The sequence below is a fragment of the Echinops telfairi genome, unplaced genomic scaffold, assembly GCF_000313985.2.
Source record: "Echinops telfairi isolate 266 unplaced genomic scaffold, ASM31398v2 ScPeMD7_25;HRSCAF=90, whole genome shotgun sequence".
NCBI lineage: Eukaryota > Metazoa > Chordata > Mammalia > Afrosoricida > Tenrecidae > Echinops > Echinops telfairi.
The window spans coordinates 33,367,456-33,384,150 of NW_022103922.1; the positions used below are offsets into that span (position 1 = coordinate 33,367,456).

Consider the following 16,695-nt stretch of genomic DNA (forward strand, 5'->3'; position numbering starts at 1 on the left):
AACTCATACACACACACACACACACACACACACACACACACACACACACACACACACACACAGAGTCATTAAATGACCAGACCTGAGGGCTGGTGCCAGAAACCAAAGTGGAAAATGATCATTTCTTTTTCTCTGATTGGGGCATTTCACCTTTCAATCCATAACACCTACAGTCAACAGAGAATGACTGCTATGGGCAGGCTGAGTTTCCTGCTGTCACCCTCTCCCCTCTCCCTCAAGTATTCCTAGGAACTCAGTTGGCGGCTAACTTCTGTCTTTAAAGGAGGCCCATCACCTGTCTCGTCCCGGTGTCCTTGTTCCACTGGTGGGGGTCTCCCTCTAACAAGCTCTGTCTCCCAGAGTCGTCCCCACGGTCTCCTTTTTTTCTGGAGTCACTCAGCACAAGAGCTCTCCTGCTGTACACTCCCGAAAACTCCAAAGCCCTTTCTCCTCTCAGTTCCCAGACTCACCAAGGTGAAGCTCTTGGGGGAGGCAGCCCAACGCTTGATGTTGGTGAGGTTCCACTCCTGGATCACCTCCTTGGTCTTCTCGTCCACCCGCATCACACACTCCTTAGTGATGCCCAGCAGCCTGGGCACCAGCTTGTTCTTCCCTTTCATTTTCTCCTGCGAGGCAGAGGGGGTTGTTGGCGGTACAAGCCGGGGATTGGAGGCAACACAGAGGTAGGATGAGAGGGGACGGATCCGATCTAGACCACAAGGAAGAACTGAGGTGGCCAGGAGAGGGATACACGGTGTCTGCGCTTCCCGCAGGACAAGGCTGGGTGAGAGAAAAGGGAACAGGATGGAAAACCAAGGGCAGGGAGGGAAGTGGCGGAGGAAGACTGATAATGGGGTAGGTTCCCATAAGGTCCAAGCCAGGTAGACAAGGGGATGCTTAGGGAAATGCCTGTGACTGAGGTCGAAGACTTTCAGAGACCAAGGAAAGGACATAGCAGGAAACAAAGGGGGCTGTGAGGAGGGCCCATAACCCACCTTAACCAGGAAGAAGGAAACACCGTATGTCTTGAGGGAACGGGCAAGCTTCACATAGCGCACCTTGGCCTCAATCTCACTCATCTGCCCACAGTTCTTGTGTGCCTGTCAGTACGCAATGGGGAGGGACTTAGCAGAATATGGAGAAACTATCCCGGGTCGGGTGTTCAGTTGGGGTGTTAGCTGTCATGGTACTCTCGTGGGGATGCAGGGAAGGTTAGTGCAGGGTCTGAGAAATGACGCAGGCACCAGGGTATCACAGGAGCATGGAGACTTTCTGAGGGTTCGGGAGAAAAAGGGCCAACCAACAGCCTTTGGGCTGAGTCGTCAACGAGGAGGCTAGACGCCTTACAAAGGCCGCACAGTACTTTCCTGGATACGATCTCATTTGACTCTCTTTCCAATCCTATACAGGGCAGGTACTGTTACCCCACATTAGAGAGAACACATTACAGAATTAACTTCCACAGCAAAAGCTGTAATGGAGCTGAGAAGAAAAGCCCATTCCCCATCTCCTCGGCACAGGAGGCGTGGGAGAACAGCATGGTGGGTGGCAGTAGGGAGAGGGTGGGAATTTGTTTAGTCCTAGGGACAGGCCACCAAGTTCCCAGCTCACCCTCCCCTCACCTGGAAGATCTTACGCTCGCCCTTCTGCTTCACGTACTCCTTAGGCAGGAAGTCCTTCAGGCTAGACCAGAAAAGGGAGGGTCAGGATTAGTGGATAGCAGCAGGAGATCTGTGGGCCTAGGGCGATGAGGCAATGTCTTGGACAGCCGTAACTTTGGGAAAAAGGGAGAGTCTGAGGGAATAGAGCCTGGATTGTCTTCTCAAACACTGATGATTCTGCTTAGCTCTTGAATGCGGCCTGTGTCTTTCCTGGTGGAGACTGAAGGTGGAGGCTTAGCCCTGGGGCAGTAAGAGAAAGAGTGCAGCCGGGTGACGACTGTGGGCTTCAACATCCTGACCAACGCCAGGGGATGCAACTTGTGAGGCGTTTTAACCTGAGAAAGTAAGGTTCCCTAGGATGACAACTTTACCGTTTCCTCTGGCGCTTCTGGAGATCTCAAAAAGCTTTATGCTGGTCTCAGCGGTAGGGGCAAGGGTAGAGGTCTGGGATCACACTCATATCCCACAAGGGACCAGCGAGAGGACAAATGAGTGAAGGCAGCCCAGGTGGTACCCAAGTGGGCCAATCCCTGGTACCTCAGACAAGGAAACCAGAGAGAAGGCCTGGGATGGAGAAGGATCTGCTGGGGTCATTGTGGCAAGGAGTCCTGGCCCCTCACAGGGGATGGCCGTGGGGCACTCACTCGAGGAAGCCGGCCTTGTGCTTCTGTTCATTGTGGGGCCCAAACTGGATCTGACATTGGAAGCCAGCAAACTCACAGGCCTTGTCAAAGGAGACCGGGTGGGAGCCGTTCAGAATGTCGTCTCGAGCCTGCAGAGCACACGGAGAGGAGGCACATGATGCGTGTGGGCGTGGGGAGAAACCCTGGCCCCTTCTGCCCCGCTGCCCATCCCTGCCCCACCTGCACGTAAAGAAGGTTCAGCTGCACGGGGTCTCGGGAATCGACATTCTGGTCAGAGTAGAAGAACTTCCTCCTCAGCAGAAGTGTCTCATGCTCCTCCACTCCTTGCTCCCTCAGGGTTCGGCCATGGTCCAGCCAGTTCACTGGGGCACAGAGAGCCCAGCCCTTCAATGCCAAGCCCCACCCCCACCCCAGACCCCAGGGTGGCCAGCCTCTGGCTTTCTGTTCATTCCTTCATTACCTTCCTTTCCAGACATTCCAGTCTGAGTGTGGGGAATTTGTTTTACTTACTGAGCGACCCCCAGTGTCTAAAAGAATGCCTTGCACAAAGCAGATGCTCAGTAAATAATGAGCTGAAACGTGGCTCTCTGCCTGGAGTGTTTCTGGGGCACTCTTTCCCCCTGGGTTTGCTTACGCTCATCGTCTGTGTGCAATTTCTGCTTCAGTTTCTCCATCTTTTTCTCATCTCGCAGCAGTGTCTTATCCTTCCGTAAGGTCCCTGTCGTCTCCTCCTTCTTCTCTTCCATCAACTCTCGAACCAGTGAGTATTCATCATGATTGGTGATGCCTGCAGAGAGGGAGGGTCAGGTAGCCTCCGAGGCACTGCAGCCTTGTCTCCTCCCTGCCAAGTCCCCAGCCCCGCCTAGAGCACTTACCGATACGGGCACAGATGGTCATGAGCATGTCGGTCACGGTCTTAGAGTCATCCACCATGATGGTCTTCACGGTGCCATCAAGCATCCGGACCTTCAAGGGCCTCTGTTTCTTCCTGTACTCCATGGTGTCCTGGCGGGGCGAGGGAAGGAGGGTGGGGCCCCCTGAAGCAGGGCAATCACTCCCTTTTCACAGGCCATAGAGGAGGAAGATTACTGAAAGGGAGGTTATGGCAGTTCATCTACAAGCATGCGTGCCTGTGACAGAGGCACGGGGCGGGGTCAGAGGCACGAAGGGGGTGCTGGAAAAAGAGGGGGGTGGGTGCGGGGGTGTTGATGGAAGGGGACGTGGCTGGTCCTTGGTGAGGTAATACTCACTCCATTTCGGAGCATGTAGTAATCCAGCGCTTTCCCGGCCTCCAGCCATATACCCTTTTTGGGATCATCATCCGACAGAAAGAGCCCAAAGTCGCTGGCTGAAAGAGAAGATGGGTTACTTCAGACTCGTGAAGACCCCTGTGTGGCGAATGGCTGCCCCATTATTGCCTCTGTTGGTCCCCTGACCCTAGGGCTAAAGAGGGAGGGAGGGAACTGTGGAACACAGACTCAAGAGGAGATTAGACCCGGGGGACAACAGGGTTACCCCTCAAGGCTCAGTCTGGGAACAAGAAGGGACCGAGGACCCCCACCCTAGCCCCCTGGGCAGTCCAACTCACGAGGGCCAACCAGGGCCTCTGGGATGCGCTCTCGAATGATGCGGCAGGCGTCGTACACCATGGTGGAGGGCTCAAACTGCATCGTCTTCACCACATTTCCAATGCTGATCTTCAGCGAGAGTGCAACCATGGTGGCAGCGGCTCCTTTCCAGCCTGCCTAGACCTGGCCCGTGGCACCCAGGCATCAGAACACGCCCTCTGGGGAGGGGAGGAGCCCCCTGCCCCCGGCCCCCAGAGGGAGTCCCAGGGAGGGGTGTTCTTGAATAGGACTCACCAAAGCTGATAGCAATGAAGTAGTTGTTTTATTTCATTCTTTATGAAAGTTAAGATAATTTATACCAATTAGACCAGTCCTACCCTTCTAAGACATCTGACAGAGAAACTGGTCTTCAAGGCCAATAAGCCCAGTACAGCCTTTCAGGGCAGAACAGACTGCCCTGCCTTGATGGCTGTAAATCTTTACAGAAGCAAAGTCCCTTGTCCAGCAGCCAAGTGCTTTAACCACTACACCACCATGGTTCTTTCAGGAGCCCAAACCAAGCCTCCTCCCCCAAGTTGACATGGCAGACCCCTGCTGGTGGTGCGGCTAGGGGCCATAGAGCTGGTACCATCCGCTGCAGGTCTGAAATACAGCGCTCTCTGCGGCCACTGCTCTGCCCTACACTGGAATGTGCGCTTCCTTCCTTTCTGCCAAGTGTCCCTTGTCTCTGCTCACCACCTTCACCAGCCCAACCCCCTGCCTTGTTCCTGTCTTTTCTTGGTTCAAGAGCTTCCTCTCCTCTCTCTCACTGGATCCCTCCGCTTTCAGAAGGAGCGGCCGGCCGACTCAGACTCCTGTGACCTTCCCTTTTGCAGCGTTTGTGCTTTCTCTGCTGCCCCAGAGAATCCCAGGGGCTCTGAAAGCTTGCAAACAGGCTCTCTCCAGTCTGGCAGGGAGACCCGAGACTGGCTATCCAACCACCTGGGCCTTCTCTCGTCCCAGAACATTCCTCTAATCTGATGGCCTCCTTCAGGAGCTCGGTCCTGGATCTGGCTGTGCTGACCAGCAAGCTGGAATTATGATTGCCAGTCCAAAGGGCTCTAGTCAATCGCATCTTTATAGAGGGGAGGACAGACCCTCAGGGAAAAAAGCTTCAAGGCAGGTCAGAGCAAGGGCTCAGCCCTTCCCAGTCAGCCCAGCTATTTCCCAGGACCAGGGTAACAGCTCTCATCACAACTCTTCCTGTCTTTCTAATCTTCAGCTAGTCCTTCCACAAGCTCAGCTGTTTCCTCTGATGGTCCTGTCAGCGTGGCTCCGGATACCACGCCCTCCGGGTGGGCTGGAGGAGCCACTAAGGATGGCAGGGGGTGCACAGGAGGCAAGAGGACAAGTCTGCCTGGCAGCAGATGATATAACCCAACCCGGTACAGGGATTGGCTGCTTTTGAACTAAGAGAATGAGCAAATCTAAGCTGTCCACTCCCCTCAGGGCAAAATGTCAGCCCCTCTGGTGGCACTGTGGGACAAGTATTGGGCTGTTCACCACAAGTTTCCAGGTTCAAACCTACGGCCACTCTTTGGGAGAAAAAGGAAGTGGTCTGCTTCAGTAAACACTGCATCTCAAACACCCTGTAAGGGTCGCTCTGAGTAGGCCTTGAATTGATGACAGTGGGTTGGGTTTGGGGGGAGGAGAAAGAGCCTTGGGAATGCGGTGACCAAGTGCTCTACTGCTGACTGAAAAGTTGGTGGTTCAAACCCACCAGCAGCTCTGCCGAAGGAAGATGCGGCAGTTTGTTTCCTTAAAAGGTTTACAGTTTTGAAAACCCCAGGGAACAGCATCTACTCTGTCCTATAGGACTGGTGCAGGCACACTGCATTTTGTGCGGGAAAGGCTGGGAAGCAGAAATGGGAGTGTCAGGAGAGAGAGCAGGAGAGAAGCAGGGAGTTGGAAGGGGTGGGGTTTGGGAAGGCAGAAAGCTTCAGAAAGGTTCGGGTCAGGGGTATACTATCCCATATCTAGTACCTCAAGAGAAGACACCATAGGCCACTCTCTAGCTTCATTCTCAAGCAGGAGAGTACCCTCAGTCTCCCCATTTCCAGCTCTGCTCCCCCTCCCCATTCCAGGAGTCCCTCTCCCCACAGCTGAACAGACCTGGCAAGGGCCGTTGATCAGTGGAGTGAGGCTGGAGGATCAGAGGAGCTGGAGGAGCCCAGGGCAGGACTGAAAGGTCCTTCACCCTAAGCTGAAAGTACACATCTCTCCCACTTCCTCCGGACATAGGGACACCCCCTTCTTCCTTAAGCACGGAAACCTCTGGTGAGACCCCGATAAGGGATTTGAGTCATGCCTCCCAGGCTGGTCCCGTGTGGACCTCCATATAGTCTCACAAAGTAAGAAGAGAGCTAAGAACAGGTTGCTGGGGGGTGCGGGAATTGGGGTGTGTGGCATGGAACAGGGTGCCTGGGAGAGTAGGGAGAACTTAGCCTGTTTTTTCTCAGGGTCTTCAACATGGGCTCCCCTTCCCATCATTTTTTTATGGAATAATAACACCAGCCCCCCCCCCCCTTCCCAGGGAACTCCTCCTCCCTCAAGACATTCCTGAGATGCATTCCAGAGGAGTTGGGCAAGGGGGCGGGAGGGGGGAGGCCGTGTGGAGAGGGTGATGGAGGACAAGAGGTCAAATCCCAGCAAGGAATGGAATTTAAGTATACTGAGGGAAAGGAATTTAGGGTACAAGGGCTTTAGGGTCCAGTTTCGAGAACGGTCAAAGCCATTATCCCCAAAGGGAGCCGCAGGAAGATTGGGCTCTGCAGAGAGGGACAAAGGGAGAGGGTGAGCTGAAGACAGCCTGAGAATGAGAGGGTTGGGGAGGAACATTCAAGCCTGTTACCAAATTTGGCCTCTGAGCCCGCAACCATGGGGGAGGGGGAGGCTCGTGGGTGAGACTGACATATCCGGTCGGTCGGTTCCTTGGTTGGGGTGCTGGAAGCTCTCTTAGGGCTGACTGGGCAGCTGAAGGTCGGAACCTGACCTCCCCAGACCCAGCCCCTCCCCACCTACACCCCTGTCCCACACACTTCTCCTCCTGGAAGGTACACAGTCAGCCGGCCACCCCCCCGCCCCCAAGCTCCTTCCCACCAAGCTACCTCTCTCTCTCCAGGCAGGCAGGCTGGCTATCGCCACCTCACAGCCTCCACTTCCCTCCTCACAGCCACTTATCTGCCCACGGAGACCGGCCCAGGCACACTGCTTCCCCACAAGAAAGCCTCCAGCACCAGCGCCGGCTGCTCCCCTCCCACCCCCCCTTCTATTCACTCAGCAAGTGCTCCTTGGGGGCCTGCTGTGGGGAAGGCCCTGGGCCACCCACTTCCAAGGCTGAGAACTAAGATGAGTAAGACAGCCTTTGCCCTCCAGGAGAAAGAAGTGAATCAGCCCAGCAGAGTACTGCAAGATGCTAGGAGCTGGGGGGTGGGTGCAGAGCAGAGATCCCAATAGGCCAGGGAAGGGGAACCCAACGCCTCCAGGAAGGTGTCATTAGAAGTTAGTTTTCTGAAAATAAGGGGAATAAAAAAAATTATAGCAATCTGTCATTTATTGGCAAGCTGTTGACTGCTTTCCATACATAATTTCATTTGAACCTTCACTCAGGGTAGGTGTCATTCTTCCCATTTTGCCAGAGTAGGAAACAGGCTCAAAAGAGTTTTCGTTTCCAAAGTATTTGTCCAAAGTCACACAGCTAACAAGTTGTTGAGCCAGGATCCGAACACAGGTCTCTGGCTCCAAGGGCCAAGCTTGCTCCACTACGCCAGCCAGCCGGAGATGAGTCGGGGTTGCATTCCAGGCAGAGACTAGCATAAGCAAAGGTGAAAGGCAGGAAATCACGGAGGAGCATTCAGGGCAGTGAGCAGGCAGGCTGGTTGAAGCACAGGGTACCTGCAAGGGAGCAGTGGTGGGGGAGTTAGAGTTAGGGTGGAGAGACAGGGAGGACTAGAGAGGAATGTGAGGTATTTTACCTACAGGGGGGTAGCAGGCGCAAGGGGAAGCTTCTGAGTAGAAAAGGGGCATGACCAGAACTGGATTTTAGAAAATACTTTGGGCTGTTATCTTAGAGTAATTAGAAATACATTATTAACACAAGTGAGAGATAAGGAAGCCAGCGTTAAGAGGAGATGCCATTCAGTAGAACTGTTACATAGAACTGACAAGAACCAATAAGCTTGTTCCGTCAGAGACCCGGCCGGACCCAAAGTCAGGCTGGGGGTCCCATAGCGACCTCTCACCAGTAGCTACCTAGTACCTAGAACAACCTGAGCAGCTTGAGTTTATTAGGTACGGGGGAGATGGATCAGGTTGAGCTGGGAATGTGTGAATGAGGCTGTGGGGAAAGGGAGACAGGTATGTGGTCAATAGCCAGGTAGGGACAGATGGGGGATGGTCAGTGACTGCAGCAGACTGGGGATGGGGCAGAAGGAAGTGTAGAAGGTAAGAGGAAAGATGAGTATGTGATCAGTCATTGGATCAGGCTGGGGGAAGGGAGGGAAGAATATGTGGCCTGTGGCTAAGATAGACGTGGAGGGAAAGAGGAGTGAGTTTAGAGGCCAGGACAGGCCACAGGGGGTTGAGAAGAGATGAAGCCGTGCTTGTGTGTGGCTAAATGAGGTCGTGCGGGAGGAGAAGGGCTAAGGGTGGCTAAGGAGAAGTCTTGGCTGCATCCAGAGGCTGGGTGGGCTGAGTATGGGATAGGGCTGTGGGCAGTAGCTGGGTCAGGCTGGGAGTGACATGGGGGTGTGGTCAGTGGCCTGGCTGGGCATGGGATCAGCAAGACCCAGTTTCCTCTTTGGGTCTCATTTCCTCTTTTCTGCTTGGGGAGTGGGGGAAGGGGCTCTGCAATGGGACCAAGAAATTACAGGAGGCTTACTTAGAATTGGGTTGGGGGGCTGTTTCGATGACCAGATGGTTTGTGGGTGAACATGGTGAGAGAGTGCTTTAAGACGATGGGAAAGCTCAGGCTTGGGTGAGGGTAATTTAAGGCAGGATGTATGAATCAAGTGGGGAGGGAACAGATGGTAAGAAGATGAAGAACATGGGCGTTGTAGGCAGGGGGATATGCAGGAAGGGTATGGAATGCAAGGCTAGGAGCTGGGGAGGAGGGCTTAATATCAGGCGAACGAGATGACCAGGGGGCTGACTTTCAGGAGGTTCAGTCTTGCCCTTCTCCCAAGACATCAGTATCTCCTTGGTCTGCTTTCCTGTTAGTCATCAGTCCCAGACAGTGCTCTACGTATGACTAGGCATCGTACATTTCCTGCACCCTGTCATGTTCTCAGGTCCCACCTGGTAAAGAACGTAGTCCAAGAATGCTGGACGTGCGCTGCGCGGGCCTCAGAAAGCCTTGGGTTTAGCAAATGACTTAACGAAGCTGAAGTCCTTTCTCCTGCCCTCCAGCCCAGGACGTTGACACCATTCTGGGCTCTGTGACTACCTGCCATCTTCTCCCCCAAACAGGAATATCTAACTACTGACAGCCTTGACCTCCATCATGACCCCCAAAGCTACTTCTAATTCCTAACATCAACCCTGACTCTAACCAGGTCCTGATCCCCTACTCTGGCTTGTACTACGCTCCTCTCTTTCCCAGCAGCGAGCCAGACCCAATGCCTGACCTGGTTTTCCAGCCCTTAAGCCGGAAAGGTGAGCCTTAAACCTAAGATTCTCATGTAGCTTGATTTCTGACAGACCTACCCCATCACTGCATATTTCCTAATACCGATCGTGCCAAGGACCTAATGATCCCTAAGATGGGCTTTCTAACCCAATTCTCCCTGTTGACCCTTAGCCTGACCATGAGCTCTGAACTTTGAGGCAGGCTGTCCACAACCACCACCATCCCCCCCCTCCCCAAATTAAATGGCTATCTAAACCTTACCGACAAAAATGGTCCTAACCGATCCTGGTTTGATAACTGCGACCGCTCACCTTGAAACCCCACCGCGACTCCATCTAATCCCAAATTTGCCAAAGCGTCCCTACTCACGCATCTGCCATCAGCGAACCCCACCCCCACTCCCCCAAACCGTTCCCTGCCCTGCGCTTCACGGTGGTCACGCCTCACCATCCTGAAAAACCACCCCAGGCCGAACGAGGGCTCCCGCAGAACGGCCTACTTAGCCGCGAAGACCAAGTCCAACTACTTTGGACCCTGACCTCTCTACCAGGAGCCGAAACAGGACACGCCGGACACAGGGGCCCCGCCCGCCCGCTTCCCGGGCCGGGCCTCGCGGCCACACCCCGGAGCTCCAGCCGCGCGCAGCCCGGCCTACCTGAGGTGCCCGGCTCTGTGGCCCGCTCGCCCGCTCCTGCTCCCGGTCGCTCTCGGGCTGCGGCCTCGCCCTCCCGCCGACAGGCTCTCTCGCGGCCACTTCCGTCCCCGGAATGTCCCCCACCCGCGGGCGGCGCCCTGGACCCGCGCTCGATGGTTGTGGGGACCGCAGGAAGCTACTCTGTCTGGTCGCAGCTCTCGATGCTCCGGAGCCCGCCGGAGACTGGCAGCCCCTCCCCGGCAGGAAGCGAGGGGGTGTGCAATCCGGGGAAGACGCTCGCCGCGGGCCCCAAGTTCCCTTTTAGGTGCGCGGCCGGCCTCTCCTCGCTCCAAGCGAAGGCGGGGCTCCAGAACTCCCGCCCTCGGGGTGTGCGGAGGCCGAGGGCCCCGCCCCTCGATTTGCATAACCCCCGGGACGTGGCGCCGCACCGTGGCCACTTCCGAGAACTCCAAGTCCCAGAATGCCGTGTGGGCGAGGCGCCTGGCTTCCGTTGTGTTGGAAGTGGACGAGGCTCGAGTGTGGGAGGCGGTCCGGCCTGAGAGTGAAAGCTGAGGGCGAGGGAGCGCAGAGGGGCCAGAACCGACGTGGGAGACCTTCCACGGGGCGGGGGACCGTGCCTGGGGTTCTGGGATTGGGTGTGTCCCGGAGTTTCTATCCAGCTGCCCCGTAGATATCCCATATGGAGCTGGCACTGAGCCCCGGTGACGAGGACCTGCTGGGTTTTCTAGTGGGGGAAAGCGGAGATTTGGGGGTGGCGCCCGAGGAGGCCCCTCTGGACTGGGAGTTGCCGCTCTCCGAGGTGAGTGGGAGTTCGGAATTGGTGAGGCGCTAAGCTGGGGACAGGAGTGGGGGTGCGGTGGCGATGGGTCACAGCCCTTGAATTTGAACCTGGTGCAGGTACTGAGTGAGTGGGAGGTGGAGGATTTCCTGAATTCCCTGCTCAGCCCCTCAGCATCGCCGAACGCCCTCAGCTCCTCCAGCCCGTGCCCGGTGCATCATGACCACAATTACTCCCTCTCACAGGAGCATGACTCCGGAGATTTAGGTGAGTCCGTCATAACTGAAGTTGATGAGGAAGAAAGGGCGCCTAGCCCTGGCTATTCACATTTTCCCTTTGCAGCCAGTGGGAGCTATCAGGAGGAGGAGGAAGCCCAGGCGATCCCACTGCAGGGGATGGAACTCGAAGAGCAGGTACTTGCCTTCCAGGAGGATTATTCCTCCACTGCTACAGTCTGGGCAGGATTCCCCATTCCTTTCTGACAGCCCCATGTAACTCTGCTCCTCAATTGCCCCAGGAGACTGAGAGACTGATGCTGACAGATGAAGAGAAGAGGCTCTTGGAGAAGGATGGCCTTACTCTGCCTGAGACACTTCCTCTCACTAAGGTAAGGCCCTCATTAACAGAGCTGAGGCTGGAGGCATCTCAAGGCAGCCAATCTTTTTTTTTTTAATAGTTTATTGGCATATACTTCACATATCATGCAATTTAATTGTTCCGTCATATAAGGATTTGTGCAGTCATCACCACAGTTTCAGAACATTTTATCCTCATACTCATTGTTAGGCTCCCCATTTCCCTACATCCTCCCTTGCTGTGCCCCTGGGTAATTATCAATCCAGTTGCTGTCTCTATAGATTTACCTATCCTGGAATGCATATACAGAAAGTCATACAAAACACAAACAAGAAACAAACAAACAAAAAGTCAACAACTATGGCTAGACGAAGCATAGAAAAACCTCAGTGGAATAGAATGGGTCATCAGGGCGATGGAGTGATATATCTGCCATAGTAGATTTTACAGTGGTCTCTGTCCGGTGGCGAGGCTAGTCACGTTCCTGGAGTATGTTCAGAGGGGGTACCCTGGAGGCGTAGTCAATGGGGGGACCCTGCAAATGCATTTTGCCCTTCCACTGTCATCCATCGGCATCTGCAAACTGGATGTTCCCAATTTAAACTCCGCTCCCATGAGGAAGTCCAGTTTGCTTCTTGTTAGTTTTATATCAGTAATTTGTAAAAGGCTAGAGGTGAGGAACTGAGCAGAGAGTTGCTAGGGTGTGTATTTAATATGCTGGCTGTAAAATGCTGCCTTTCAGGGAGGTCTGATGCTTCAACAAATTGGAAAGTTCTCATGAAGACAAATGATTCAGAATTGTCAGCCCAGTATTACTACAGGGTCTTGTGCACAGGAGGAATACTTAGATTTCATCGACTCCTTGGTAATCCACCTCTTGATGCATGGTAGAACAAAGTTGTATCGAGGCCCAGGCTGAACAAACAGCATGACAAGGATAAATGTAAATTCCTGTGTTTGCATCTACTGAGTGATGGCACTGTGAAACTGGGATGAAATCAGCATTCATTCTTAGAAAAGTAGAGGGAATTTTAATTTCTCAAAAGTCCAGCAGCAGCCAGCAGGCCAGCACTAAGACATGGTTCCTGAAGGAAGGGTTTGGAGGCTGGGTCAATACCGAAGAGCCATGACTGCCTTGCTGAGCTGTATTTGCCAGGTCCTATCCTAGTTTCCTGTTTAAGCCCAGATCTTAACAGGATGGAGTCCAGGCGAAGGAGCTAACATGTGTGTGTGTGTGTGTGTGTGTGTGTGTGTATATATATATATATACACACGATAAAGCAGTGGTTCTCAACCTTCCTAATGCTACCACCCTTTAATACAGTTCCTCATGTTGTGGTGACCCCCCAACCATAAAGTTATTTTTGTTGCTACTTTGTAACTATCATTTTGCTACTGTTATGAATCGGGCGGCTCCTGTGAAAGGGTCGTTTGACCCCCAACGGGTCACGACCCATAGGTTGAGAACCGCTGGTCTAAAGAACTATCAAGTGGAGAGAAATGATACAATTGATTAAAATGAAACAATTGTTAACATGGTCTGGGCTTATTCACAAAGGTGTTCATACCTGGTTCCTGAGGCGTTCACACAGAAACCCAGGGCTTATTGGCCCGATGATTGAACTCTTTTGCCATCTAACTCTTTGGGTCCAGTGCTCAGCTGCTGATGCCCCGCCCCCTGTCTTCTCCCAGAAGGAGGAACAGATTCTCAAGCGAGTGCGGAGGAAGATTCGAAACAAAAAGTCTGCTCAAGAGAGTCGCAGGAAGAAGAAGGTGTATGTGGGGGGCTTAGAGAGCAGGTATGGAAGGAAAAGGGGGTGTAAAAGGGGAAGGGGAGGTTGTTGGAAGTGTTTTTGAACTAGGGATCTAGAAGCTGTCCCGGTTACTCCCCTAGGATCTTGAAGTACACAGCCCAGAACCTGGAGCTACAGAACAAAGTGCAGCTCCTGGAGGAAGAGAACCTGTAAGCAACAGCGGCCCTCCCCTCCTCACCCCCCTCCAGGTTCCCACTCCTTGCCTTGTTCTTCATTTGACTTCAAACTGGGCATCACCCGTAGACCAGTCTGGAGCTTAGCCTTCACTGTGTTTCTGAGCCATGGAAGCTCGTAGTACAGGCCAAGTCAGTCCACCCAAAACCCTCCAGTACCCAGCAAGAGCAGGGAGAGCCAGAAAGACGTGGGGAGGGTAGGTGTGTGCGCGCTATCATGCGCGCTATCAGACACCATTTGATAGCTGCTAGGATTCCAAGGCTGAAGAAAGCATTTCAAGCAGAGAGAGGACACAAGGCTGTCGGTGGTTTGGTGGATCGTGGACGCAGGTGAGCTGGGGCAGAGGGAGAGGGCAGGGAGCGGGTGAATGCCTGGGAGGACTACACACATTGCTGGTTAGACCGAACTGGTGACGCTATTTGCGAAGGGAGTTTGTTCAGGCCAAGAGGCTGTCTGTTTTGAATGCAGTTCTCTAAGCATTTCAGCTGCAGAGAAGGTCAGTGGCAGAAACAGGAGAGGAACAAGATGGTCCAGGGCCCGGGGGTAACCTCCCCACCCCCAATTGCCAGGCCAGCATCTGCTCACTGCTCCTTTTCTTCTGCCAGGTCCCTTCTGGGTCAGCTGAGGAAACTCCAGGCCATGGTGATACAGATATCAACCCAAAGCGCCAGCAGTAGCACCTGTGTGCTGGTGAGGCTGGGTCCTGGTGGAGGGAGAAGCCTTTCCTCGGGGTGGGGCCAGGGTGCAAGCCAGAGCCCCTTCCTTCCTCCCTTTTCTCTGTGCTCCAGGTCCTCCTCTTCTCCTTCTGCCTCCTCCTCACCCCGGCGATGTACTCCTCCGAGGTAAAGGGGAGCCAGCCAGCCCAGCACGGAGGTGAGAGACTTGAGGCCATCAGTCATCCAGGCCCGGGCTCCGGAGAGGCCCTGGCCTGCCCTTGAAGATCATCTTTGTCTCCTCAGTGCTGTCCCGCCAGCTTCGGTCCCTCCCCAGTGAGGAACATCCCCAGCTGGAGCTGCTGGCGCTGCCGTCAGAAGGCCCAGAGGACCGCAGAAACCAGTGGTCGGGCAGCTCAGGCCACCTCCTCCAGGCCCCTGGCAACTCTTGCTGCTGCTCATGTCGAGTGCCTCAGTTTCCCCGTGCAGAGCCTCCCCTAAAGCCGAGCTTCCCTGACCTCTTCTCAGTGCACTCCTGCCTAAAGCCCATCCTCCTCCTGCAGGTGAATCTCACCAGAGAGCGGGGATGGCTCCCTGCCCATAGCCCCATCTCTGTCCTCCTGCAGGTCACATCTGCAGGCTAGGGTGAGGCTGTGGAGTGCCTGCACAGGAGCCCCATCTGTGTCTAAGTCCAAAGGACCCTGAGCAGGTGGGGCCAGGAAGCCTGAGGCGCAAACACACCAGACTCACTGGCTTTCTGGAACTTTTAATTTGATGTGTTCCTATCATCCTGTCTGGTGGACTCAGTGGACCCTCCTCGAACATTTCATGCAGCGAGGGGGGGGTGGGGGTGGGGGAAGGGAAATAAATAAATTATTCTGATGCCTGGGTCATCCCCGACCCCTCATTACTGGCATGGCTGGGTGGTAGGGAGGGAGTGTGATTGTCCTGGTGGCTCAGGGTTGCAGGAGAGATCTGAGGGGAAGCTGGGCTGGTGGCTCCTTCCTCCCAGTCACAGGGCTCACTTGGGGCCTTCTGGGGCATCCTCTGGGCTGGATAGAGGCCTTGGGCTTAGTCCTGGGTTCTGTTGGGTTCCTGGATCAGAGCCTTTTTTACCCTGCTGCTGCTGCAGAGCCAGCTGCATGGCCCAGATGCTCAGGGGTCGCATGTAAGCCAGAGAGCGGAACACTCGGTGCTTGCAGTAGGCCTCAGGAGTCTGGAAGGCCAGGCCCAGGCGTTCCCACACTGTGCGGTAGCAGCCTTCTGCTGTCCGGAAGCCCTCCGTGGTCAGTCCCTAGGGGCAGAGATTAAAGTCTTACATTTTGGCTTCCCTGGGACACTCACTTTAGCTGGACAGATAAGAGACAAGGCCCTCTGCCCTCAGGGAGCTCCCAGATCATGAGAAAGATCATCAATAACCAAAATGCCAATCCAGATCGTGCAGAAGCCAGGGTGGAGGTGGGGAGGGGAAGGCATTACCTCCTGGATCATGGTGGCAGCCAGCCCGTAGACCACACCCACCCAGACTTCATCGGACTGGATGCTGGTGGTATCAGGGACGCCGTGGGGCTGCATGCCGTTCACAGCCCCCATGGCGCCTCCAGCAAAGGCCTGGACATTGAACTCGAAGATGGTACGCAGAGCCTGGACCACATGTGGGGTAGGAAATACCTGGCGGGGCAAGGGCAGAAACGGGGTCCCTTAATCCTGGATTTCCCCCTGCTGGGAGAACCTCCTCCCAGGCTCCTCTGGCTAGGCTCTCACCTCCGTGTCTCCTTCTCCCAGGCCACAGGCCCTCAGGAACCACTGGCCAGCACACTGGTCAGACATGATGCTCCGGGACTGAGCCTGTGAGCTGCTGTCGTAGTTGTAGTAGCGGCCTGAAGCGAGCAGAGCAAGGGTGGAACAGGGCTCCCCTCGGGCCCCCCCCAATTGCCTCAGGCCCCCGGACCATGCACCTTATATGGGAGCAGCCGGCCTCATTTTCTGCTGAAAGGCTGGTGGGTTTGAACCACCAGCTTTATGATTGGCTTAACCCACAATATGGCCAGAGTGCTTCTGTGCCCCCAAAAAAACCCCAAACCAGACTCACTGCCATCGAATAATGCTGATTCATAGCGACCCCTTGTGGGTTTCGGAGACTGTAACTGATTACTGGAGTAGGAAGCCTGGTCTTTCTCCTGCCCAGCTGCTGCTGCTGACCATGCGGAATGTAGCTGACACATAACCACTACAGCAGGGCTGCTTTAAAATACCTCCGGCCCCTCCAGCCAGCTCTCTGCAGCAGACGCTCTTACCATTCCACAGCAGCCGCTCATAGGCTTCTTGACCCCGGCTGAGGATGGCAGCAAACTGCTTCCGGGTGTCCTGCGCTCCACATAGAACAGCCATCTGGACCATCACAGCCACCGCTGCCAGCCACAGCCCACCGCAGTACGCACTGGTCAGAGACGGGTGTGGCGGTCAGACAAAGAGTCTCTCTTCCCCTACCTCAGACCTCCTGGAGC

The 16,695-nt window shown here is 54.8% G+C and overlaps 3 protein-coding genes across 8 annotated transcripts in view; 1 reads left to right on the forward strand and 2 right to left on the reverse strand.

The window, feature by feature from the left end:
- TLN1 (talin 1) overlaps positions 1-10,484 on the reverse strand; it is a 31,601-nt gene extending 21,117 nt beyond the window's left edge. For all 4 annotated transcript variants that reach the window (XM_045289103.1, XM_004712406.4, XM_045289102.1 and 1 more), the window contains exons 1-10: positions 10,194-10,484; positions 3,894-4,056; positions 3,556-3,653; positions 3,181-3,310; positions 2,940-3,092; positions 2,525-2,667; positions 2,306-2,433; positions 1,623-1,683; positions 996-1,100; positions 471-626 (exon numbers count right to left, since the gene is read on the reverse strand). In XM_045289103.1, the coding sequence (XP_045145038.1) occupies positions 471-626; positions 996-1,100; positions 1,623-1,683; positions 2,306-2,433; positions 2,525-2,667; positions 2,940-3,092; positions 3,181-3,310; positions 3,556-3,653; positions 3,894-4,023 (1,104 nt within the window). In that variant the 5' untranslated portion in view covers positions 4,024-4,056; positions 10,194-10,484. The remainder of the gene's footprint in view (positions 1-470; positions 627-995; positions 1,101-1,622; positions 1,684-2,305; positions 2,434-2,524; positions 2,668-2,939; positions 3,093-3,180; positions 3,311-3,555; positions 3,654-3,893; positions 4,057-10,193) is intronic.
- A 204-nt stretch (positions 10,485-10,688) lies between these two features.
- On the forward strand, positions 10,689-15,031 carry CREB3 (cAMP responsive element binding protein 3). 3 transcript variants are annotated; one of them, XM_045289187.1, is made up of 9 exons: positions 10,690-10,992; positions 11,091-11,238; positions 11,314-11,384; positions 11,489-11,578; positions 13,201-13,346; positions 13,442-13,510; positions 14,141-14,225; positions 14,324-14,408; positions 14,495-15,031. In XM_045289187.1, the coding sequence occupies exons 1-9, from the start codon at positions 10,873-10,875 to the stop codon at positions 14,830-14,832; spliced, it is 1,152 nt and encodes a 383-aa protein (XP_045145122.1). In that variant the 5' UTR covers positions 10,690-10,872; the 3' UTR covers positions 14,833-15,031. The 3 variants fall into 3 exon arrangements, with proteins under 3 accessions (XP_030741243.1, XP_045145122.1, XP_045145123.1); XM_045289188.1 differs by having other exon boundaries at positions 13,243-13,346; XM_030885383.2 differs by having other exon boundaries at positions 10,689-10,992; positions 11,091-11,384; positions 13,240-13,346.
- GBA2 (glucosylceramidase beta 2) overlaps positions 14,939-16,695 on the reverse strand; it is a 10,958-nt gene continuing 9,201 nt past the window's right edge. Inside the window, exons 14-17 of the mRNA XM_030885356.2 lie at positions 16,486-16,635; positions 15,953-16,068; positions 15,668-15,859; positions 14,939-15,482 (exon numbers count right to left, since the gene is read on the reverse strand). Coding sequence (XP_030741216.1) covers positions 15,210-15,482; positions 15,668-15,859; positions 15,953-16,068; positions 16,486-16,635 — 731 coding nt within the window. The 3' untranslated portion in view covers positions 14,939-15,209. The remainder of the gene's footprint in view (positions 15,483-15,667; positions 15,860-15,952; positions 16,069-16,485; positions 16,636-16,695) is intronic.

Coding starts and splice junctions, on each gene's coding strand:
- CREB3 (XM_030885383.2), top strand. CDS start 10,873: ATGGAGCTGGCACTGAGCCCCGGTGACGAGGACCTGCTGGGTTTTCTA. Junction 11,579..13,239: donor AGACACTTCCTCTCACTAAG/GTAAGGCCCTCA, acceptor GTCTTCTCCCAG/AAGGAGGAACAGATTCTCAA. Junction 13,511..14,140: donor CTCCTGGAGGAAGAGAACCT/GTAAGCAACAGC, acceptor TTCTTCTGCCAG/GTCCCTTCTGGGTCAGCTGA.